The sequence below is a fragment of the Dermacentor silvarum genome, chromosome 4 (genome assembly GCF_013339745.2).
Source record: "Dermacentor silvarum isolate Dsil-2018 chromosome 4, BIME_Dsil_1.4, whole genome shotgun sequence".
NCBI classification, from domain to species: Eukaryota; Metazoa; Arthropoda; class Arachnida; order Ixodida; family Ixodidae; genus Dermacentor; species Dermacentor silvarum.
Genome location: NC_051157.2, coordinates 32558268 through 32583262, shown reverse-complemented (window position 1 = coordinate 32583262; position 24995 = coordinate 32558268). Strand labels below are relative to the sequence as shown.

The window sequence follows — 24995 nt, the reverse complement described above, 5'->3', positions numbered from 1 at the left end:
TGTGTGCCCCTAATTCTGGAACGCAAACAGCAACCGCCAAAACAATTGAGCGAACTACGTTAAAAAAAGAAGCCCAGGCAATCTCAATCTTCTAACCAAAAAAAAATTAATAACGTTATTAGTAGTTTCCATGTAAGCAACCCTTCTCGTCTTATGAACCAATGGTCACTCCAACATCGATAGCTGGCTACACCGCGAGTCATATTCACGATATGTAAATTCATATAGCAAGCCGAAGAGTAGTGCGGCTTGAAGCACTCTCTGCTCGACTTGGTTTACTGATCTGCATGTACCAAATATGCACTTGCCATTAGTAGCGTTGTGGCAAATGTCTATATATTTTTACTCACCGCGTGGATCGAACTCTACCGTACACCTAAATATAAGTACCCGAGCGTTGCTGCACTTTTTTTTTCTTTCTTTATTATTATTTTTTTACGATGCAGCTACCATGACTTGGTATAAAACCCATGACCTAGAAACGGAAGGCCATAGTAACTGAGCTCCGCGGCGGCCGGGTGCGCTTCTGTTGCTTTAAAAATTTACAGGGCCATCTATTTTGATGGAAACAAATTCTGAAAAATAATATTTAACTGTTATCCCAGCTGCTCCCCTGGTGGATAGAACGATATATGCTCAAGCTCCGGCGTTCCCCCCCCCCCCCCCCCTTTTTTTTTATTCACCCATCTTAGAGCTATATTCCATTTCTGTGGCAAGAATAAAATACCATCTATTGGTCAATTATTATACATGCATATATTAAGCAAACAAAAATGAATTTGTCGAAGAGTATCTTCAAAGATGGAGCTATTAAAATCGCGAAAATTGTTATCGCCTCCCCTGACGCCCTCCTGCAATATTGCCAATGTAATATGGACGTTTTAGCCAGAAAAAAACAAAAAATCACGTCGATTACGAGTGTGTAACGCGAATGTTTAGGCGTTAGCAGTGGTTAGCTTAAGCCGCGTCTTCACTGCCGATCTCGCGCTCACCGAATCGCTTGGGGGTCTGAAGGTTCTGCTTCCTCCGTGGCAATTCAGTGAGAAGGATGTTTTATAGCGTTCAAGTTTAAACTATACTACGCTCCTCTGCGGTCCTCGACTGCTCGCCGGCTGCTTACGCATATACACCAAGCGAGCCACCGCCGCCGGAGCTCCCGTAAACACCATCTGGTTAAAGCGACACAGTTGCAAACGCCCGCGCTGCCACCGACTCAGAAAAAGTGTCCCAACGCTGGCGTACTAAAGTTTGGCGCACGGAAGAGTTGCACTGCGGTCAAAATAAATAGGCACTTACACAACGCTCCTAATGGCCAGTGCATCTTTGCTACGTGCAGATCATTGAGCCAAATCGACCAGAAAGTGCTTCAAGCCGCACTGTACTATCCGGCCAGTTATATGAGCCTACATATCGTGAATATGGCTCGCGGTGCAGTCAGCTATCGATGTCGGAGTGACCATTGGGCCATCAGACGAGATTTGCCCCCCTTACATGGAAACTACCCATAACATTATTATTATTGCCTTGTTTTCTTTCTGAGGTGAATCGGGTTGCCTGGGCTCCGCTTGCTCAATTGTTTTGACGGTTTGTGTTTGCGTTCCAGTATTAGGTACACAGAACAGCTATTTGGGGACACGATAGCTCAACTTACCGGTGAAAACAATATTGCCGTTTCAGACGACGCCACGATAGGCGAACGGTCCATGGTTATCTCTTGAAACAAACGATGTTTTCCAATACATGAGGAGGTGATGCAGTTTTGTGGACGCCCCAGATAAGGAGATGCACGCACCACCCCTGCACGACTGTATGCATATGCTTCTAATTATATGCACGGCCAAAATCTAGGGCGTCAAACGCTGCAGCAATGCTACATGTTTCCCCGATGACTTTCTCTTGTTATTAAGAATGTTATAAGTGTGTCGAGAAAAAAATTTAATTTTTGCTAACAAGTTTCGTAGCAGTGGCGGAGATAACAATTTGCGCGGTAATCGCAAATACGACCATTGATTATTAATTCTGATTAACTTTCATGAGTTAATAACTTTAGAAGGCATGTTGTAATTGTGGAATCAAATACAGCCAATATACTCAAGGCTTAATTATTTGGTGGGAAGTCTGTGTCACGCACCAGGTTTGCGAAATTTAAAATGCATCATGAAGTGCACTACAGTTCCAGTTAACATTCTTCCGTAGTGCTGCACTGCGTTTTTTTTTTCCGCAGCGCGATCATCGGAGAAGCTGCCACGGCAACGCCGTCTTTTGATGCAGGAAGGGAAACCGAGGAACAGAAAATTGAAGAATCACAAGGCAGCTGTGGCCTATAGTGGTACCAGCCATTGCTGGTAAAGCGTCCCACTTCGGATGAGACTGGTAACGATATCGTTATTAAAAGCGAAGCTTTTCCTTGCGAACCTCCCCGGGTTTCGTGAGAACGGGCGCTGTGTCCTCGATGTTCCCTTGCTGACTTGACCAACCAATCACAGCGGGGCACGGGCGCTGCGCGCGCCGCTGGGTTCCTTGCACCACCATCAGATGGCGCTCGCCTCCGAGCACCCGCGGCAGCGGCGGCGCCGGCCGTGCGGGGGAAAGAAAAAATTTACCGACGATTACTATACTTCCTAATGCTAAATTTAAGCGCAACTGTATAAGTGTTTTCATTTCACGATATATTGGCTGGTGCTGGCAATCTGTCTCGTATGGCACGTTGTAAACGGAGAGAAGTGTGGCGTGACTGCCTCGCTAATCTGGAAATCGCGAGAGCCAGCGCGTGGGTGACGCGTGGGCCCGATTCACAGCAGATGCCGCTGACAGATCTACCAGACGACGCGCGCGCGCTACTCTGGCGCCATCTCCTAGTCATCGTCGCCGCAGTACGCTTTTCTTCTCGCGCTTTCGCCATACCCTCCTTCGCTTTCGGCCTCATGGTTCCGCTGCCCCCTCCTCTCTGCTTTCCTCCTCGCATCTTTCACACCCGCCGCGATCCGCGTTAGCTTTCATCTTTCGCTGTGCTCGTTCGCTCGGTTACGCCGACGCTCGCCGCAGGAACGGGCGCCTAAGAGCTGCGCTCTAAAAAGAACCAGAAAGCTCGCATTCATGGCTGCACGGTAATGGGGCAGTAAATGCTTCTTACGGATAGAATGAATTCGAATTGCGTATGTGCATGCTGCCTTTCAAACCATGATGCCTGCAAGGCGTCCGTCGTACTCGCTTTTAGTCAGCAACTCGGCTTAAAAACAACTCGGTATAATTTGTGTGTGCCTGAGCTGTGCGTATATATGTGTGTGTGTGTGTGTCTGTGCGTGCGTGCTTGAGTGTACTCGTGTTCCGACTCTTTATGCACTCACACAAAGCTTCGCTGTATATTGACAATTTTCGCGGAGCAGTTTGTTCTCGAGAAACGAGATGGCGCTTTCGGCGGCGCGCCTCAGGTTGCCTCAGCGAGAGCGCACGAATACGAAACCGTCACCGATTCTGCCCTGTGCGATCAGCTGTCGGAAATGAAACTGGGTTTTCGCTCACGCACTGTGTTCCATTCATGCTGCAAAATGTGGAGCGGTGGATTGAAGACGTGTGATGTAGTTGGATGTAAAAATAGTGACAATAGTGGCTTTGTGCAGCCATAGACCTGACAAGGAAACAATTACATGTGAGTCCCAAGAAGAGACACGTTGCCAAAGACACTACGAAGGTGTTATCACAATATAATTAGAAGTAAAAAAAGAAAAAAATAAGAAAGGAATGACATGTGCAGTTCATAAGTCAAAATCACTGCTTGAAGGGCAACAGCAACAATAACAGCGTCAAGTGCTTCGCAGAAAATGTTCCTGACATAAGAGACGCGACGAGCGCGATAATTGTGCTATTCATTGCAACAAAAGGAAAAAAAAAACAATAATTCACAGTAAAAGAATTACGTAGAATCTTCTCAGGGAGTTATCTGAATGATGCGTAAGCATTTCGTAGTAACGACGTGGTGTTGAGTGCACTCAACATTGCTTGATTATAATCCTAGCACTTCTGAGCGGCTGCGGTCGTCTTGGCGCCATTACGGTAGACACGACAGCGCTGCGGCGATACGAACTGCTGCGGAAGGCGGCGCAACGTCAAGTGATGAGGCAAGCAAACTACTTCAGGTGGCAGCGCCAGGTGCGCTGATGACGTTCCGATCAGAAGCCACGGCTGCTCCACAGCTCTGGCTTACTAAAGGTGTGCCTAGTGCGTGCCTGATTGCACACATCACGTGGTCACAGAGACGCGCTCGTGCCACTGCAGGCTCGCGCGTTCGTCGTGCTCTTCTACCACAGCTGGCTCCGATGCCGCTGATCATGCCAGCGTTCCCATACTGCCCCTTGTGCTCGTGCCACACTGCTCGCGCGTTCGTCGTCGTCGTCTTTCACTAATGGCGAAAATCTTGAAAGCGATCGTCTTACGCGAAGGATAGACGCACGGACAGTTTTCTCGTTGGGTAACCATAGCAATGCTTACGCATTTAAATGTCAAACTACGTTGACAGATTGATCCTCCTTATGGAAAGATAGGCATCTTTCAAGAAACTGATTTAGAATAAAAAAATAAAAATATATAATAAGTGGAAGGCAAGAGACAGACAGCGCAGGCATGATAAAATCGTAGGCGCGTAGCTCCTCGCGAGTGCTCACTACACGCGGCCTCCCCATTACGACGAGAGAAGTCCAATTCAAAATAGAGAGCGGCACCTTGTCTTATATATATACACGCGCGGCGGTACCACCGCGTCGGTAGAGGGGCAGCAAACTAGGCACTCAAGTGGTTAGAGAGAGAGAGAAACATGGTGGGAAAGGCAGGGAGGTTAACCCGAAAAGATTCTGGTTTGCCACCCTTGTTCCTGGGTCCTGTTTGGGTCCCAGGTGTGACAGTGGTAGTTCAAGGGCGCGTTACAGGTCCCGGCGCCCACCACCCGGAGTCCACAGGGGTATGCGCCATTGCGCTTGAACCCTTTCTGCACTATAACCCGGATCGGCCCACATTTTTCCTCGCGCAGAACAAAAATGCACCGAACCGTAGCCAACCAGCTTCGCTGTAGAAAATAAAAAAGCGATTTTTTATTTGCAAGCTGGCATTACAGCAGGGCAGAGGTGCGTGCAGTGAAGTTGTTCCCGGGAAAGTCGTGATGATAAGGAATAGAAGGAAGATGATAAGGAACAGATCAATGGGGGGCGGTGATGGTGGTACGAGTTGCAACAAAACGACAATAAAAAAGAAGAGCACAAATGAAGAAGTGTTACGTGAGAAGTTTAAGTTTGATAAAAGGACGCCATGAAGGACAGGCAGTGAGTTAAGGAGGCCATCCAAAATATCGCGATTCCACTCAATTAGTACAAGATAAGGAAACAAAAGAAAAAATGGCCGTCCGGAGTCAGAAAGTCATGAGCGCTGTACAAAGGATAAGATCCAAGGACAATAGTCAAGAGCGCCATCCCTACCTCGCCAGTGTTTCTGATACACGAAGCTTATTCAGCAGGATAAAGCGTATCTTTCATTGTCCTGAAGGGGAACAAAGCAGAATGACGAAAATCAGGCTTTATAGACATTTCAGCCTTGAGTATGCTGTGTGCCGACATCCTTTTTTGTTCGAATAGTAAACCAGTGGAAAAGGATGACTGAAGAGAAAGTGAATTGTGTAATTGGAGGTGTAGTCTATTAGTTGCCGTAAAGCCCCTGCTGTAACGCCCTTTTACACTGCTTGGTAATCCCTGAATAACGAATAAAGAACATGACTATATATGAGGACAAAGTTACATAGATAATGCAGCCTGCGCCTGAAAGAAATTAACAAAGGAAAGTCTGGATTTTAAGTGCGAGTTCTTCCACGATGAATAATTGTTTGTACGCCAGAAACTCTGAAAATGCTAGAACTGAAGAAATACATTCAATAATCTCCTGTCAACTGCTCAGAAAAAAAAAACGTTGTTAAACTTCGATATAAATTCGTATTCGGCGTCGTACGCTAAGTAATGCTACAACAAAATCGCAATTCCGGTAATGGCAACAGCGGAGTAGCTCCATTAGCACAATCTGAAATTTGGTGCAGTGATATACTAGTTTCATATTTTGTTGGGTGGGTTTGTTATTTAGTAGCTTACGTTTCGACAGTAAATACTAGTATTTAGAGAAAGGCGAATAGGTAATAAGGGAAACGTGCGAAGGATGACGACGACGACGGCGAGAATAGTGGTATGATGATGGTGGTCGTCAACACAGCAGCAAAGTTCGCAAAGTCTTGCGTCCAGTCCTCTCTGTGCTGTGAAAAAATTCTAACATGGCCCTTACTGGTATTTCAGTGTATCTCTGGTGAGGCAAAGTTGCCAAAGTAAAGTGCTACAAAAATAAAAACTTCCGAGTACTCGAATAAAGTGCTCCGAAAGTCTAACGTAGATGTGTTAGATGTATGCCAGAGAAAATGCTAAAGGATTCACTTTGTTACCTGGGGCAGGCTGTAGAGGTGGAAAAATAAACAGCTCAAGAAGGGCAGACGACGGAACCAGAAGAATGTTTTTAACAAAAAAGAAAATTTATTTGAAAGAATGAAGAGGAGTTAGCTTGAGCTGCACAGTTCCAGCCTGCTACTCTGTGGTTGTAAAACGGGGAAGAAATGAAAGTTTCTTATGTGGGTACGATGAGGACATAGTAGACCATAGTAGACAGATGCACAAAGTTAGGCTTAGAATCATAGAGTATCGAAAAACGTGCCAATCCAGTTCGGTGTTGTGACCAAGATTTGCCAGAGTATTACCATTTTGTTCTCACTATTGACGCAAAGAAAAATTTTCAAAAAGTGGTCAGATGTCGATAGGTGTCATAACAGAGGGTTATGTATGACGCGTATAAGTGCGGATGCATTACAAACGCGAGATATATTAGCTTCATAGGTGGTTACTGAAGAGGCCAAATAAGTGGCCCCTGTGCGTATGAGCATATATATCGAACAGCTGGTTAATAATCAATCAATCAATCAATCAATCAATCAATCAATCAATCAATCAATCAATCAATCATGTTTATTTAACGTGCCCAGGAACAACCCTAAGGTCTGAGTGCTGGCGCACGCATACATTACAAACCAAAAACAAAACACTCAGGGAAAAATCATTAAACAATAAATGAATAAAAATAAAAATTGTGAAAAGAAGAGAGTACCGACAACAAAGCGCAATGTAAATACAAAAGAAAAAGGAGGAGAAGGGCACTTGAACAATACATGAAATTATAACACAAGGCAAAGCTCGGAAAGGAACGATGACAAGGAGTTATGAAAGATATCAAGTTCACGAAAGTAAGTGTTATAAAGATTCTGTATTCTGTGTACAGTTGAGTGTTCATGATGGCAGGCAGGAACATGGAAAGGTCTATGTTCTCTGGTGATCTTGCGTGGGATACGGAACATGGAACATAATAATAATAATAATAATAATAATAATAATAATAATAATAATAATAATAATAATAATAATAATAATAATAATAATAATAATAATAATAATAATAATAATAATAATAATAATAATAATAATAATAATAATCAGCTTATATTTATGTCCACTGCAGGACGAAGGCCTCTCCCTGCGATCTCCAATTACCCCTGTCTTGCGCTAGCTGATTCCAACTTGCGCCTGCAAATTTCCTGACTTTTATCACCCCACCTAGTTTTCTGCCATCCTCGACTGCGCTTTCCTGGGTAAACTTAATCAATGCACATCAAATATGAAATTCTGTTTGAGTTTAGCCTTCCAGAATGTTCCTGAGCTTTCAATGGTCGCGGCCTCAACTTCTTGACAAGACAGACGGGCCGACGCGGGCGACTGAGTCGAGCTCTACAAGACAAACAGATGGTGTACTGTGCGTCTGTTGGTGGCATTTCGTCCCCCCACCGCCCTCTATATTCCCTCTTACGCACTGCAGTATAGTGTAGGATAGTGTCTCGTCTCTTCCTGTCTTTACTTGCTTACCTTCTGCACGAAGACTTATATTGATTGATTGATTCATTCATTCATTCATGGCGCATATAATGCTTGCATGGCGGTGGATGGTAAGCAAATGCCTCTAAAACAATGCGTGGCACAAGAATAATTACACACATGCGCTCTCAGTGGCACTGATATTCATACCGCTGAGCACCACGGGTTCGATTCTCGACCGCAGCTGCTTCGCTCTGATGGGAGATAAATGCAAGAATGTTCGTGTTTCGAGCTTTGGGTGTCCTTAAAGAACCCCAGGTAGTCAATATTATTTTAGCGCCTTCCTATACGGCAGCTCACATATCTGAAATGCTGCTTTGGGACCCAAACATGTTGCAACCTTTACCCGTTTTACTCAACGGGGAAAAAATAAAACAAAAAACAAAACAAAGCCGTACTATGTGGCCTATGAGTAGAGGTTTCTTTCACGAACGCTTATTCATTCCTAATTGGAATGACAAACAGTCCCAATTGCTACACATGTGGGGTAGAAGCGTTAAAACACCTCTTGTTTGACTGATACTCATAGGAAAAGTGCGAGTTTTGCCCTTCGGACAGCTTTATAAGGCACTTGGATGACAGGCCTTTTACAGGAGAGAATATCCTGGGACCATGCCATCGTGCGTCTGCGATGTGCAAAGCCACGAACGTACGGCTCCGTTACTTGAGATGCAACAACCAATACGACCGCTTGGTATAATGAACTGATCGATGAACGTTTCATTGCGAGTGTTTTCATGCCTACTGTCATTTTCTATCGTTATTCTCATCTTTTAGTCAATTTACCCACACTTGATTCCCCCAATGCAGAGTAGCCAAGGGGGTTCAGCCTGGTTAACCTTCGTGCTTTTCCTCTTATAAATTCTCTCTCTTGGAACCTTAAACCAAATCGCTTTAATCCGAAATACAAAGACCGATTTACACACAACCATAAATGAAAAAAAATTACCTTTAATAAAAAAAAGAAACAGACACTTAAATCGAGATCAGGCGTGCCAAGTTTCAGCGCTCTGTTGGAAACTTACCTTCATAATTCCGAGGATGTTTAGTTAGTCAGAAAGGAAACTTTTTTAGGTGGCAGTACGAGGTAAAATGAAAAAAAAAAAGAAATGTTGCTTGTCAACAATTTTCTAATTTGCGAAAAGGAACCTTAAACACCGTTCCGCCTTCTTAGATTAGATTTGAGTATTCTAAATTTTCTATCCTTGGGGCTTCGGCGACAGCGAAAGGAAGGTTTGCGATGCCATCTAGGATTTTCTTGTAGACATTTAGACGATAAAATCAGACCTTAAGGTTTGAATTTCATTTCCCCAAATTAGTTTCGATTAGTTGTATTTTTGCTAACGTGGCTGTTTGGGCAAGCTGGTATGACATCATTGAAGCTTTCAGCGCGCAAGACGAGGACAAGAAGTCGTGTTGTGATCTAAAACCTTCATTCACGTACTTTTGCTTTCATTTAATCCTTCATTTTCATGAAATCGTTATCTACAATCTATCTCTTGATTCTAATCTACGCTAATTTTAAAATTTGTTTGAATTCCTTTGCATTTCTTTTTCTTATACTGAACTACATGGTTCTTGGCCAATCTGCCAGAGCGTGTATGTGTCCCTGACTTCTGGGGTTTACATCTACATGTATAAAAGCAGGCACGACTCAAGTGGGAAAACCCTCGTTATCTTACACGCCGAAACGGACTCCTTTGTCGGTGGGGAAAAGTAAGGACAGTTTTTTAAGTGGTAAGGCAGTAGGCATGCATTGTTCTAGCGCTAATGAGGTCTTTAGGACGACCGAACTGGGCTCTCTGACGAGTGCTGCGACTGGAGGATGAGTGGGGAACTGTACAACTTGTTTTACAACATAGAATGAAAATACATTAAAGGAAACAAAAAAGGGGGTGGTAAAGCGGCAATAAACAGTGACATAAGGTCAGTTTAGAGTAGCTTTATGTTTCTCCTAGGCAGAATTGTTGCGTATTTGGGCCGCTTTTGCAGAAGGAAGGTTCCCAGAAGTGCCAGGTCGGGAAGGCTTTGGTTACGTTTGAATAAACGTCATTCTTTCTAGTTGACTAACAAAAATCAGCCCCGAGTAGCAAATGTAACGTCGTGGAGAGCTGCTGCGGTAACGTCAAGCACATGTCGCTAACGCGATCTTCCGTTTTCGCGCCTATTCAGGCTTATGAAATTCTTGCTCACCTTAAGACTACTGGAGATTCCAGGTTGGCGTTATTTGTCCTTAATCTGGAAATTTAGCTTAACGTATTTTCCTTTTAATGTCTCGTTAAACATGTACATTAGGCATTGATTGATTGATTTGGTAGGTTAATTGACTGACTGATTGATTAATTCAACCAGTGATTCGTGCTTCCCAAGGAAACATCGGAGAAGTAACAACACTGCCGGATCCAGAACTCGCGCAATGTACAGCGCAACAGCGGACTTACAAACGGACGAACAAGAGGGAGACAAGCGCTTGTCTCCGTCTTGCCTGTCCACCTGTAGTTCGTTGTTGCGCTGTGCATGGATGCCTTGGCACGGAGGTGACCACATATATAACCACAGATAGCCACCGTATGAACATGAGTGAGTGCTCGATAACGTGAGTACCAAAGAAAATTAGTGGCGGTAATTTGAGTGGACGTTAGTAGGATGGCGTGAGTGACTCTCGGCGTGTATGTGAGTGGACGTGAGTGTGTATGCGAGTGAGTGCCGGAAAGGGCGAGTAGACGCGGGTGTAAGCGTGAGTGGGTGCCGGTAAGTACGAACGGAAGTGACTATGAATGCGTGTGAGTGTTTGTGAGTATGACTGAGCGCGAGATTATATGAACGTGAATGAATGGCGGCGAGTGCGAGTACATATGAGTGTGAGTGAGTACAGAGCCTGTGAAAATATTAATGAGTGAGTACGAGTGAATATACGTTTATCCTGCCGACCTACTGGCGCTGGCACAATCGAACTTGATGCTATATCACAAATGACAGCCCAGATTCTAACTTCCCAGAGGCAGATTGCGTTCCACCCATGGAAACCTACTCGCTCGTGCTTTCTTCCTGCATTCTCGCTTTTCATTAATCTTCTTTCCTTTTAACTGCACGTGCTGCCCACTCCATTCGTATACCAGCAAAATTTTCCTCAATCACTACACATACTTAAAGAGGTTTCCTCCAAATAATTAACGACGCTATGTCAGGTTACTTTGTGCTGAGCTTCTATACACACTGTCACCATTTCTTAGCATCCCGACCTACAGCCAGCTGCAATGACTGTGGGGTGCGCCTTCGTCTACTGAACACCAGGCCACGGATTTGGCGCCAGGATTCTGACGTGGTAAAAAAAAAAAAAGAGAAAGAAATATACGCTTTCCTGCTGAGAGCTAGGGGCATATTACGGAATTTTATATGGTCGAAAGAACCCGAGATTTCCTCTAGGTCATACCATGTAGACCACAGCGCCAGCTCAGCTATATAAAACCTCTCCAATTTTAACGTTAAGGGCCCCGTGTCGCAGAAAATTTGGTGTAGGCGTCCGGCGCCGTAGCCGGCGTGGGCGTCCTGTGAGCGAAAAAATATTCTATACGCCACTAAAGTACTTCTTCTACTACCAAAGTTGCTCACACTTTGTCTTACATTCTTTACAAAGTTATTCCTCGGAATTTTCCCAATGACAGCCCACAAACAAATGTCATGAAACAAGACAGCGCATGCCCTTTATGTTAAATCTTCCCAGACTGAAATATTAAAGGTACGAAACAATAACAGAAGATCGGCCCACGCAAGATGCCGCGTTTCTACCAGAAAGCTCGCCTTCGTGCGTTCGCCGCCAGCGTTTGGAGGTAAACATTACGGTTACATAAGCTGCGGTTGCCGTGAAGTGTGAGAAGCAGTCAGGGATCTTTGAATGCTATCGAGTTCCCCTCTTAAAGGCGGAGCTTAAGCGTCCTCCATATTTTTCTTCCCATTCTTGAAAAATTGATCTTTATAGAAAGTATGTCTGGTAATGAACCATGATAAGTAATTTCGCCTACTGAGACCGAATTTCGATTTGAATCGGTTTCGCAACATTTGCTTTTACTTCTTTCGTTGTCTATACTGCCATTATTTACGACTTATTTTCCCTATTCTTCCTTAAAGCTGGCCCAAACACGCAACATTTTGTTTGCTTCAGAGTTTGCTACGTAGTTATTTGCTGCAGCCTAGGTGTTCCTTACTGCAACCTTCTTCTTCTTCTTTCTGAGGTTTTACGTGCGAAAACCAGTTCTGATTATGAGGCACGCCGTAGTGGAGGGCTCCGGATTAATTTTGACCACCTGGGGTTCTTTAACGTGCACTACAACGCAAACACACGGGCGTTTTTGCATTTCGCCTCCATCGAAATGCTGCCGCCGGGGCCGGGATTCGATCCCGCGACCTCGTGCTCAGCAGCGCAACGCCTTAGCTGACTGAGCCACCCCGGCGGGTACCTATGGGTGTCTATGTAACATCTGGATTTTTGTTGCTCTCACATTGATGAAATGTATTTTCTCGTATCCTGCAAGTGCCTCCACATGGAGGCTTGTAGTATGTTAACAAATAAATACACCTCACGATGGACTTAGTACGCGCACATTTACATCGGATGAAAGGCGTCACCGACACCCCACCGCGAGTTAGTATTTTATCGTGCACGCCAGGCGAGCACTTCGTTCTGCTCGTTCTTTCCTTTTTCTTTTTGCGAGGTTAGACTTCCGGTTTCGTAATGGGTCCGAGTGTTATCTCTGCTTGCGCAGCGGCGTCCTGACGGAGTAACAACGAGTGAGGTCTTTCTTCTGTGCCCAGCTCTGCCGGCGACGTTCACTTTGCGTGAAAGCCAACCGTGGACGCGTCGGCATTTGCCGCTGGTATCAAAGACGCCGAAGTTCGATCATGGCTCCGTTAGTGGCTGCGCGCCAACGATGACGGGGATATGGTCCCTCGAATACTCTTTAGCGACTATAACGGGGGTTCCTTCTTTACGGTAATTGTAGTTTTGGGACACTGAAGCTTATCATTTGTTATAGCTTAAGAAGAGGAGGTGGAGGTAGAACTTTTTCACTGATGGGCAGTTATTTCTATGCGAGACCTGTCGGCAATAGCTGTGCATATCCTAGCTCAGCCCAAACCTCTCTGATATATTTTTTGCCTGTGAATCGCACATTTATGTTTTATTTGACTACGACAGCCTGTTCGTATGAAAAGCAAGTGCGCGCGTAAAGGCAGGATTCACGTATAATGCTCATTGTCCGGTATTCTTGTCAGACATCTGCCGATTGTCTAGCATAAGCAGTGACGCGGCTCGGGTAATTCCAACTATCCCTTTGTTGCTCATCGTACGCTCGAGAGGCTGGAAATTCCATGACCTCCGATTGAGGGAGAGTGCCTAGCCTAGATAACACTGCCGATGCACGTGTCGTTCAACCGCATGTTCTGTACACGTGAAGTAAACATATAACAATGCCTTCGGATGTTAACTTATGCTGACTACAAAGAACGTAGTACGCAGTTGAAAAAAGTTTTAAAGTGTTGCGAATGCAAAGGTTTCTGTGTTAAGGAAACAATACAATCTGTGATAGCACTGAATCATTAACTGTTTCAAGTAAACAGACAGAGACTGAATATTTGAAATCGGATATTGCGAACCGAGATTTGGAACAAAGCGCGAACCTCTAATGGGCCTGTTGTATCAGAAGGTCATTGCTTATTGTGACTAGTGGGAAACTACAGAAGTGTTTAATAAGCCCTCAATTGATACCCTCAAAGCACGTCTTTCAATACGTTCTTCCGAGGCAAATTCTGCGCAGCTGCATAAACAGTTTGATTTTACGCTAGCAGCGCATCAGAAAAATTGGGAAACGAGATGAAGCCACATCGGTGTCAGATACTGTAAAGTGTTTCCAAAGGTGACGCGCTAGTCCTGTAATAACACACATGTGCTAATTCTGTATTTTCTTTGTAAGCAAATTTCGTTAAAATATCAACATTGTTGCATGAGCGGGTGCGGAGGTTCCGACAAGACGTGTCTTCGTCCGGGCAACTTGTTGCCCATGACGAAGTCCCCTTGTGAATCCTTTATCATGTTTAGATTTATGCAAAAGGCGTAAAGGTATGCGATAGAATTCTTATGCACAGCATCAGCTTAGTGGGCATATTCTAGAGCACTCAGCGCACGTTCAGGCATGGTTACTGCCAGTGGCACCGACCGGGGGGGGGGGGGGGGTTCGGGGTTTGTAACACGCCCCCCCCCCCCCCCCCCCCTTTGAGGCCGAGTTAACCCACCCTTTTGTATAACCCCTTTTCTTTCCTTGCTCTTTTGAGTACTGCAACTAAGATGTAAGAGGCGTAATCGTCTGCAATTACGCAATAAGCGCATTTTGGGCCATTTCCCGTGAAGAAATTGAAATTATTGCTGTTTAGATGGTATTGGCAAACTGTCAACCCCCCCCCCCCCCCCCCCCCCCCCCCACCTGGCAGAGATCCTGGGTGCGCTACTGGTTACTGCGACTAAGTGTGAAATTCGCCATTGCATGCGCAGTATAGACCCTTTTCATAATTTTAAAGCTAGCTTTCCCGCAACGAGGCAGTTTATACAGATAATGGCACCATAGTCACCTTTGCAAACAGCGTGTACAAGCAGTGTTTGATTTTATTACGACATGGAAAGTGTACGCGCGGCTCTCGTGGTGAGAACGTGCACGAGAGACAAGCCTCAGCCCGTGAAACTAGCACTTCATCTTCATTTCAACGATCACCGGCACATCCCCCGTAGTGAGTATGCGCCAAAGTTTAGGAAACAAGACAAGACAAGACCGGTGCTCCCATTAGTTGTGTAAGTGTTCAGTGCAGAAAAGGCCGCTTGCGATTTATGAAAAGGATATATAAAGAGGCACTTATAATGCAGACATTAAATCTGCGAATCGGCATATTGAAAGCTCCACTGCAATATAGTTTCACTTCCAGCCATTCCCACGCTGCTTTTAGATGGTATAAGTGCATAGCTTACTATGCAGAAAAACAATGAAACTGATGTGCTCTACCCGAGTGCGTCCATTCTGTTGCCATGCGGTGTCCCCTAGTACACACTGTACCGGGTGTTAATAAAACGAATATATATAGAATACAGTGAGAGCGCTCATATGTTTGCAGTGGAAGACGAGTCACAACAGTTTTTTCGAAATGATTAAATGGCAACGACAGTAAGATAATCGGCTGACTGGGCCAACATAGCTGTCCAAGTATTTGCGCTAGCAGTGTAAGGACAAAGGCTCGACATAACCAAATGTGTCGCGCCATCTTCTTGGTTTTTTCGAAGGCATTGTCTTGTAGTATTTGTGAATCTAGATTAGATTGTGGGGTTTTACGTGCCAAAACCAGTTCTGATTATGAGGCACGCCGTAGTGGGGGACTCCGGAAATTTGGACCACCTGGGGTTCTTTAACGTGCACCTAAATCTAAGTACATGGGTGTTTTCGCATTTCGCCCCCATCGAAATGCGGCCGCCGTGGCCGGGATTCAATCCCGCGACCTCGTGCTCAGCAGCCCAACACCATAGCCACTGAGCAACCGCGGCGGGTTTTTGTGAATCTATCAGCCGTAAATCTATCATCGTCTAAAACAAAAAGGCTAAGCCCGTCTGCTTAACAAGATGTTCCCATGCCAGGTCCATTTCTATACAGCCACGCTTAAAGCAAGAGTGATTCGCCGCTCGTTTACGCAAATTGTTGGCCAGGTGTCCGAATGCGAACCAGCGTTTTGGGCTTCACTAGCAGCCACCGATGGCTTTCACGCGCAAAGTTTTCGTACAGTGAAACGAATTTTGTTCTCGCGATGTATTTGAACACGTGACTAAAACGTTCAGTTATTCGTCGTTGTTATTGTTGTTGCATGGCCTACGACAACATGCCGCGCAGCCTTTCGTGCAGACTACATGACGTTCGTAAGCGCTTGATAAAAGCATACAAAAGCAGCTGCCACTTCCTGACGCGTAGTGCTAGCACGAGCACCTCGAGGAGCAGTTTTAGCACTTTGCTCCCGTTGTTTTCATCTACGAGCTGTGAATTTTCATAACTTGCGGAAAGCGGGAGCCGCTATATAGGCGCTGTTTGCACATCACGTATGTCATCTCATTGTGATAACGTAGCCACAGAAGCCAATGGGAGTCATCCTCGTGTTCTCATGCGTACTAGAACAAGTGTAGCTGTGTCACCTAAATCGGTAGCCGACGTAGCATGGTTATCTTTCACGAAGAGAACAATGGAAGCAAGAAAAAAAAAATACGGTGAGTATTGATGGTGATAACATGCTGGAAGCTGATAGTACGTCTATCCGACAAATTCAGCCCTGTTATCTACACGCGACAATTGCAGAGAACAACAGACTGGGGTATAAATATCGGTATGTCTCCTGGGAGAAGCTCAACATTCATTTTTAGCAGCGGAACTTGGCGTAAACATGCGTGCTCTCCTTCTCTGTGCTGCTCTACTGATTTGCTCCGCCACCGCTCACCACGTCGGTAAGCCTATAGGAATTCTGTCTTAGTACATCGTGGGTGTTGCGTCTAGATGCCGAAGAAAAGCATTAATGATAGGTCCCACTCACGAAAAAGCGCGCGCAGTTGTTTTACCGAAGTTAACGCAACTCTACACTCTTAATGTTACCCTTTACCTTCTTAACATTTATAATGACAAATGTAATGTGCTGTCCTAATGGTGATCATCAGCTGCCGAACAAGAAAAGTCTGAGCCGGGAGTCAACGTTTAGACAAAGCGTGCTGTCTTCCCTAGGGTCATGACGAAGACAAGCCCCTTTATTGAAACGTTGGGCATGACGTACGCAAATTCCTTTGTAGAAACGGTAGCTCTATAGGCCAAGGCTTTCATTGCTCGTCTTCTGTTGGTCACACCAAGTCTCCACTTTCCCGTGCAGCCTTTGTCATGTGTTGTCACCGCTGTTTTATCAGTTTCTTGATGCCATGCAAATGAGGTTCCAATTCAGTTTCGAACTACAAAACCTCATGTCTTATACACATTTTGTGTAGTTTCTACTTGAATACTGCCTTGATTTCTATTTATGTTACCGCGCCCACCACCCATAATTCCCACATAAATTACGCGTAGGTCTTAACATCAGAAGAGTAGAATTTTGGGCCAGTTGGTGATGCATATTTGAGTACGGGGAAGCGCGAAAGACGGGACAAGGTAAGCTGAGACAGACGGGACCAGCGCTATGCAGAGGTCATAACTTACTCATGTGACCGATACACCAAAGCTCATAATCCGCTATCATAACCTACGCATAATTTATCCAAAGCGTACCCGTGACCGAGAAAGCATAGCCCATGATCACGACTTCGCCAGAATTGCCCAGGAGGCCTTCTCGCCTTCTGCACTTTGTAAGCTTGGGAAAAAGAAATGTATTTAGAGAGTCAAGTAGCTTTTCCGTCAGTTATCTTGCGAGCAGGAACTCGACGTGGTTCCGTAACATATAAATGTTCATATAATGGCTACTCGCCAGTCATCGCTTTTTGAAGCAACATGGAAAGAAAGTGCTAACGATCTAAGCTAAAAAAAGGAAAAAAGAAAGAAAAAAAAAAGAAAGAGAGATATGGTAAAAATAATATGCACTAGCGAAACTATTTTTCTTGTAAAAGTCATCACACAGAGCACCCCCCACCTGGCATATACCAGATGTGGATAATACTGCTTGAAAGATAAAAAAAACCCCGCAAATAAAGAAAAGAAATTCTTAGTAGTTCCGTTTTACCATACAGCTGTCTTCTTTTTCTTCCCTGTCGCGTGAAAATGCTTAGTCGTCGCAACTGTAAAGGGACTAAAGCTACCTTCTTTACTGTCGCTTCAAAAAGAAAGAAAAGAAAAAGCCAAGCCGAAGGTACGTGATTAACTTTACCACAATCTTATGGTGTTTTTGCTCGAGTCAGTGTTAGTCCTGCTCAATGTTTTATTTTTTTTTAAATTCTGTCAGCGTCAATGTTTGTGAAATTGCGTTACCTAAATGCTTCCTACATCAGGAAGCCAAATGGCGCGCATTTTTTACTCTAAACCCGTGCCATGCATGGACACCTTTGCGCAGGTGAGTGCGGTGTGCCTCGAATCCAGCCCCACCTGGAGGCCGAAGACCGTATCGAAGGCGGCAAGGAGGCGGTGCCCGGCAGCTGGCCCTGGCACGTGCAGGTCAACACGCGTTCGGGACACCATCGCTGCAGCGGGGCGCTCATCGATGACGAGCACGTGGTCACGGCGGCCTCTTGCATCTGGTAAAGTATAGCATGCATCTGGTATAACTAGACGCAGCATATGAACAGAGGACCTACTGCGGAAGCCAGGGAGTGGTTGCAGGCGCGAATAGCTGTTTATTGCATAGTTATTTAGTTTTATATGTTGCTGAAAGAAAGAGAAAGAGAGCGAGAGACGGATGAGAGTGACAAGTGCTGTCCTAAATGAAGAATCGGAGCTGTTTGACTGACTGACGGTCAAACAGGCTATACAGGTTATATACGTGTATACAAGTCAAACAGGCTTCGGGTGTTGTGTGAAAAATATTACATACACAGTGATCACACAATCGCACAAGCGGCAAATACACTCAGAGACGCTCACACACTCGAGCTGCCCATAAGGTCTCAATTGACCTGTAGTTCTCAAAATATTATGAAAGGTTTCTGAAGGGGAAATCGTTTACTATATGATGTTCCTGCGAAAGTGCAGCGCACCAACATCAGCTAAGTAAACTAATATCATGTATTTTTCTCAGGCGTTGCTTATAATTTAGCCTGCTGCGAGAATGGTGGTGTCTCTCGATCGGTCTGGAAGGTTCGGCATTGTTGATGACGGCGAAGCGCGTGTTATCAGATTTCCTGGGCATTTCTTAAAGTTGCCGTATACTTTGAAGGATGACAGAATAATCGGCCGTCGCAGCGATCAAGAATGTATGTGCACGCTGCTTAACTGGTCGAAGTGTCAAGGTCGTACTTCGCTAGGCATTATCCGCGTATGCTACGTCTTAAGGGAACGGTGCAAAGGGGATGCTTCCAGTGAAATGTACTTGTAATGCAGACTTCTATAGGTAATGAGCAGCCACCTGTCACGATGACCAATTTAATAAAGTTGTAGGCTCTATCATATTTTCCCGACATCTCTTTCTGCAGCTCAAAATGTAGAGCCTGTAAAATTAGAAAAAGAATTCGGTTATTAAGAACTGAACTCAGCAGAAGTATGAGCTCTTCTTGTGTGAATAACGTTCGTGGGTTCTTGTCGTTTATTAACTGCGAAAATCGAAAAATTTGGTTGCCAGAGAATTCGCTAACCCATAATTGTCGCTAAAGGCTCAGCACTAAATAAGATATAAATATTAAAAATGTAATTAAAACTGTGCACAACAGTAAAAAGAAAGAAAGAAAAGAACACTTCGGAGCATCGAATGATTATAGCTTAATAATTTTTGCTTATATGCTTACCTGCGGGTAAAACTTGATGGCATCTTTGAACAAATGATTTGTTATTCCATGCCGAATCATTGTGATGAGGGGAGCGGACGAAGCAGGAAACATCAGCGCAAACATTGTCGCTCCTCGCTATTTCAGGAAGCTGAAAGACATTGGCGTTCTGAAGGTGCTCGCTGGAGCGCATTCAAGGGACGCAGTCGCCGAAGGAGAAAGGAGCGCTGACGTCGTGGAGGCTTGCGTCTTCAAAGGCTACCAGGGAAGTCACGAGGTAAGCACTCACACCGATTTTCAAATGACAACGCATTTTACATTCGTTGAAAGATTTTAATCAAAATGCGGTGCTTTGTGAATATCAGACAATCGCTCAAGAATCTATGCGCCGGCAGAACAGTCGCCACTGGCGCAGTCCTGCGAGAGCCGCGGTGCCGTGTGTTGTGTCATAGGTGATGAAACGCCTTGTCGACATGTCTCTTAACATTTTTAAACGTTCGATTGCCCGTCAGCATCAAACATTTGCTACATGTGGTTTGAATTGGAGCTATCTTGCAAGCATGGGAGTGACACTGCACTTTCAACTTCGTTCAGAACAACATCGCCATCCTAAAGCTGACGAAGCCGCTGAACCGCAGCGACACCATCCAGCCCATCTGCCTGCCTGACGCACCCGTCGTCGGAGGATCGAATGTGTATGCCACTGGCTACGGACACACTCACCGTGAGTAAACACTTATTAGGCTCTGATGTTTGTTCTCTAAAATAACTAATGTTTGAAGATGTCGGCTTGCCCGACACGATGGCTCAGTGGCTATGGTCTGGTGCTGCTGAGGACGAGGTCGCGAGCTCGATTCCCAGCCGTAGTGGCCGCATTACTGTGGGGACGGAACGCAAGAACGCTCGTCTACCGGTGCCTTAGGTGCTCCTTAAAGAACCCCGTGTGGGAAAAATTTTTCACGCGAAATCTTATGGCCCACGAGGCGGAAAATCCGGCGTAGTTTTCGGCGTGACCACGATTTCCGAAAAGGCTATTGGTGGGAGTCGAGCCCACTAGCTTTGGTGTTAATAAAGGCGAAGTTAATTAAGGTGCAGTTAATTAAGGCACTCGAACCCAGGACCTCTCTGACGCTGACTTGGGTAACTAGGTATGTGCCAATAAGAATGTGCCGCTCTACAATGACGATCATAGGCATAGACATAGGCATCTCAAAGAGCAGTGCTGAAAGAGCATAGGCATCGCACGGTGGTCGCAATGCTTTCGCATTCATAAACGTAGGTATAACTAAGTGGCCCCTGATTTTTTTCCCTGAGCCCTCCACTACGGTGTCCCTCATGAGACACCTTACTGTTTCAGGACATTAAACCCCCAAATGTTTTATTGCGATAGCAATTATATGGACACTTGAACCGGATTTCTGCCGTCGGCGTCGCCGTCGTCGTCGCCGTCGCCGTGAGGTTCTCTATAGATAAAATCTTCGCCGCGCGCCGTATGCCCGAGAGGAAGCGTGCGGGGACGCGCGCTATCACGGAGAGCGAACGCACTCAATCTCCCACGCGCAAGCAAGGAAGCAGGAAGCCAGCGCCGGAGGGAGCAAGGGGGGGGGAGGGGGGGGGCGCACTTCTCTGCCAACAACCGCGCTCGTCGCTCGCTCGCACCGTCTCTTATCTCCACGCGGCTCTGACCTTTAAGCGCCGGCGCATTCAGTTTCCGTTGAAGCGATAGACCGCACGTACCTTCGCCCGCTGCGGCGTATGCTTGCTGCCAGCGTTTTGACAGTCGTTGTCTGCAGTCATTCAGTGTGATCTCTTCGTGTTTGTGCGCGCTCACACCACGCTTGTTCATTCAGTTCGTAATAGTCCGGCCACATTTTCCAACGCACGCTACACACGCAATGCTGCCCGGATCGGCAGTGCAGCGCTACAGGTGTGTCCCTTCGCACGCGCTGCCCATGGGAAGCGCTTCTCATCAACACCACCGTTTCACACGCGCCTTCTCGTGGTCATCAAGTCTCTCTTCATGTCGGTCTACTTACGCCGCAGCACACCTGCTTACTTAATCAGCTCATGTTTACTACAATTCATATTGCTACCAAAGCCGCTCACCTTACTTCGTATGACATTGCTGTGTTGCTATCGCATTCATTGCTTCGCCCTTAGGGCGAAACTGTGACATTTTTTGTAGATGTTGGCGTTTCGAGGAAGTTTCACCTTGTGAAAGCTACACCTTTATGCGAAAAGGAGTTCCATTGCACGTATTAGTAGTAGTAGAAAACGTTTATTGCATGAAGGGGATTGAAGGGTGAGTGGGTGGGGCCCTCAGACCAGGGCTCCACTGGCCTAACTGGTTCGCCGGGTTCTTTTGCACGTAATACTAAAACATAATTAACCACTAAACGATGTTTGTAGATGCACAGCACAACGCCGCACAGATGAAAACAATGCGTAGAGGAGTACAAATATAAAAAAAAGAAGTGTGAGACTACATACATACACGTGAAGTCAGGCCACCAAAAGGAAGGCTGTCTCCGCTCTATCAACTCCATTCGGCATTTGATGAGCAGTTCGTCTTCCACACCAAACACTTGCAAGTGCTTAGGAGGCATAGCGAACTACTACGGACATTGGGGCCCTCCGACAGCGTCATGAATACAGTGTTCAAGTGGGAAGCTTTCCTTTAAACTGGAAATGACAGGCAGATAATTTTTGAGTGTTTAGTGCGCACTAAATAGATTTTGCTTCTCCAATGCAAGCTTAACTTTAAGCCGACATTGCTGAAGTCTGACATTAATACACCTTATACGCCACCGTTTGTTGCCTGCATTTTTTTCGAGGCGACTGCTCAGAAAAGCTGGGATTATAAATGGTTCAAGAGGCTAATGAGGTATATATGGAATGAAGACAAACTAATTAACGGATAGCGTAGGCACATAGCGTGGCTACAGGAGGATTGTTTCCCTCAAGTGCCTTAAGAAGTGTAACGAATTATGCCTCAAGCGAAGACGTTGCTTTGCCCTTCTTTTGTTAAGGTTCAGTCATTGATAAATTCCATGTGTCACATAAGGTAATGCTTTTACTGGTTATCTGGTTAGATAACCGGCGTCCAGAATAATAAGCTGTGCTGCAGGTAATTAAAATAACAACGGATTACGCAACACAACGCCGAGGCAATTATGGGCTACTAGCTTACGTTGCTTGCTTGAAAAAGCTGCACGTGTTGCTCGCATTCAGTAGCGCAATATTTTCTGGAAAACCACGAATCGCCATTCACACGGTTATTATGTCGGCCTCCATACAACTTCGTTTTGTTCATTTCCGTGCCATTAATTTTGTATTAAGCTGCTCCATGTTTAACGAATTTCTATTATACGTGCTTATTTCGGTGGTCAGAAATAACGTGTATATATTTCCTCGTTCCAGTTGCTTTCAGTGACGTTTCTATAAGAACCATTTCTTCCGTCACAGATGACCACGACTCTCCAGTGAAAGGCCTGAGCCAAGCTCGTGTCAAGACGGTGGCCAACAACATGTGCTACGACGAGAACGACACGGAGGTGCCCAAGAGCGTCTTCTGCACCGTCTACGATCACGGCTCCCCATGCATGGTAAGTGCACGCATTGAGCTTCATCATAGTGTCATCGTTGACTAGTCAAACCCTTATTCTATTAGCAAGAGATACTTTAATGATGGCTGGGGAAGAGAGAACAGAAAAGGGGAGGAATTTAGCTAGAGGCACGCCAGCTCTCCTGCCGTGCGTTAGAGCTATAGGACAAATGAGGACAATAACTGGGCGCGCATTCTCAACTACACACCAAGCCTACAGGCAGATACCGAGATCAGTCGGCTTCTGAAACTGTAGCGTTGCTTTTTGAGCTAGCAACGGACGTGGCCATCGTCCAAGTGATTACGTCACAGAGAAAGCTCTCGAGTTCACGTGGTCTAAGGCAGAAGCCGCTAATCGTTGTAGCGGGTAGATACGCAGTGAAGTTGTTAAACGCGGTAGTTGATAAGGTCCTAACGATACGCCTACCATGCTAATGCTGCCTAACACAAGAATTAAACATGGACGGGCACACAAATTTCAGGAACTATCATTACAACGTCAATACATGTTACCATGTTACGTTAATGCATGTTAGCGCATTATGCATGTTACCGAAACGATCACCATCTGTAATATGCTTCTCTCCAGCGTGAAGTTGGACTAATACGCACAAAAAGCTCGTCAGACTTTCAAGATGAAGCCTTAAATTTAGCCCACCTTTCGCGATGATAAGGCACGTTTTGTTGGAAAACGTAAACTATGCAAACGTCATTCTGAGGCGACGTGCAGTCGCTCTAGTTATGACTTGAGCCGTACCAGGTAAAGGGACAACACGCTGCGCAAAGTAAAATTTGCAGTACCAACGACAGACATACTTTGCATACAGTATAATTGTAATGAGACGTTTCGACTTTTTGCTGTTATGTAGTAGGCAACAAGGACACGTAGATAAAAGGGTTCTGGGGCAGAGTCACGACAGTCACAACTGACCAAACACTCCGCTTCAAATACCGGGCAGCCTGCGGGAGGTTTATGCAAATGAGGTCTCTCATGAGTGCTCCCTCACAAAAGAACACTCGCGAACGTGGACACAAGGGCCAATACGAAGCGCCAAGAAGACCAGCGAAATTCAGCCTTCATTTTCTTCATTTGTATTTGACCCACTTCTGTCAAATCACCAAAAATGAACTTTTGAAACGACGCTTTGTTAGCCTAAACTTTGTAAAGTTGTTCTCTGGTGTCCGCGTTTAAGATGTACGTGGGTAAATACTCAATCGCAATTCATTTCCGGCTTAGCACGACATCGGCGGTCCTGTGATGAGCAAGGTGGACGGTGCGTGGACGCTCCACGGCGTGGTGTCTGGCGGTGCCAAGGGATGCAAGGTGGGCGAACACCCGATGCTGCACACCCGGGTGGCGCTGTTCGCCGACTTCATCGACAAGTACACGCATGCTACAGGGTCGACTGGCAAGGAACAGTGCGATCTCAGAACCACCTCGGCGTGATGGGTTTTCTCGATGCTGAGCAATGACGATCTAACTGAAATGCTAATCGAAATATTATTTTATGAAAGAAACAATAAACAACTTTAAAACCTGTTATAGAACTTGAATTTTTTTTGTTGCCCGAAAAACAAACAAACATTTGAATTGCAATTCGATGTACTTGTATGTGAGGTTAGAGCAATCAAAGCTAGTTTCACGCCATCTGCTATTCCACGGCCAAATTTTCTTTGGCTTCGCACAAGAAACCTGAAAGGCCATTTAGGTGGCCCAATGCCTTTATATCCACCCGTTTTCTTAATTTTTTTCTTTCATCATTCGTCCTTTGATTGGAAAGCGAGCCACCTCGCATCATACAGCAGCCTGCCAGAAAGTTGGTGTTGCAGAGCTGACGACTCCAGTTCTTTAACCTGCATGGTTGCAGATGGTGTCTGCAACGATTAAGCTGCACAGATAAGCAAACTAAGACACTCTGCACCTGAGTTTCTT

General features: G+C 45.5%; 1 protein-coding gene across 1 annotated transcript; it reads left to right on the top strand.

The window, feature by feature from the left end:
• The first annotated feature begins 16365 nt into the window (after nucleotides 1-16365).
• On the top strand, nucleotides 16366-24610 carry LOC119449723 (chymotrypsinogen A). Its single transcript, XM_037712961.2, has 6 exons — nucleotides 16366-16518; nucleotides 18096-18279; nucleotides 19606-19735; nucleotides 20053-20182; nucleotides 22924-23063; nucleotides 24300-24610. The coding sequence occupies exons 1-6, from the start codon at nucleotides 16458-16460 to the stop codon at nucleotides 24507-24509; spliced, it is 855 nt and encodes a 284-aa protein (XP_037568889.1). The 5' UTR covers nucleotides 16366-16457; the 3' UTR covers nucleotides 24510-24610.
• Nucleotides 24611-24995: the final 385 nt, after the last annotated feature.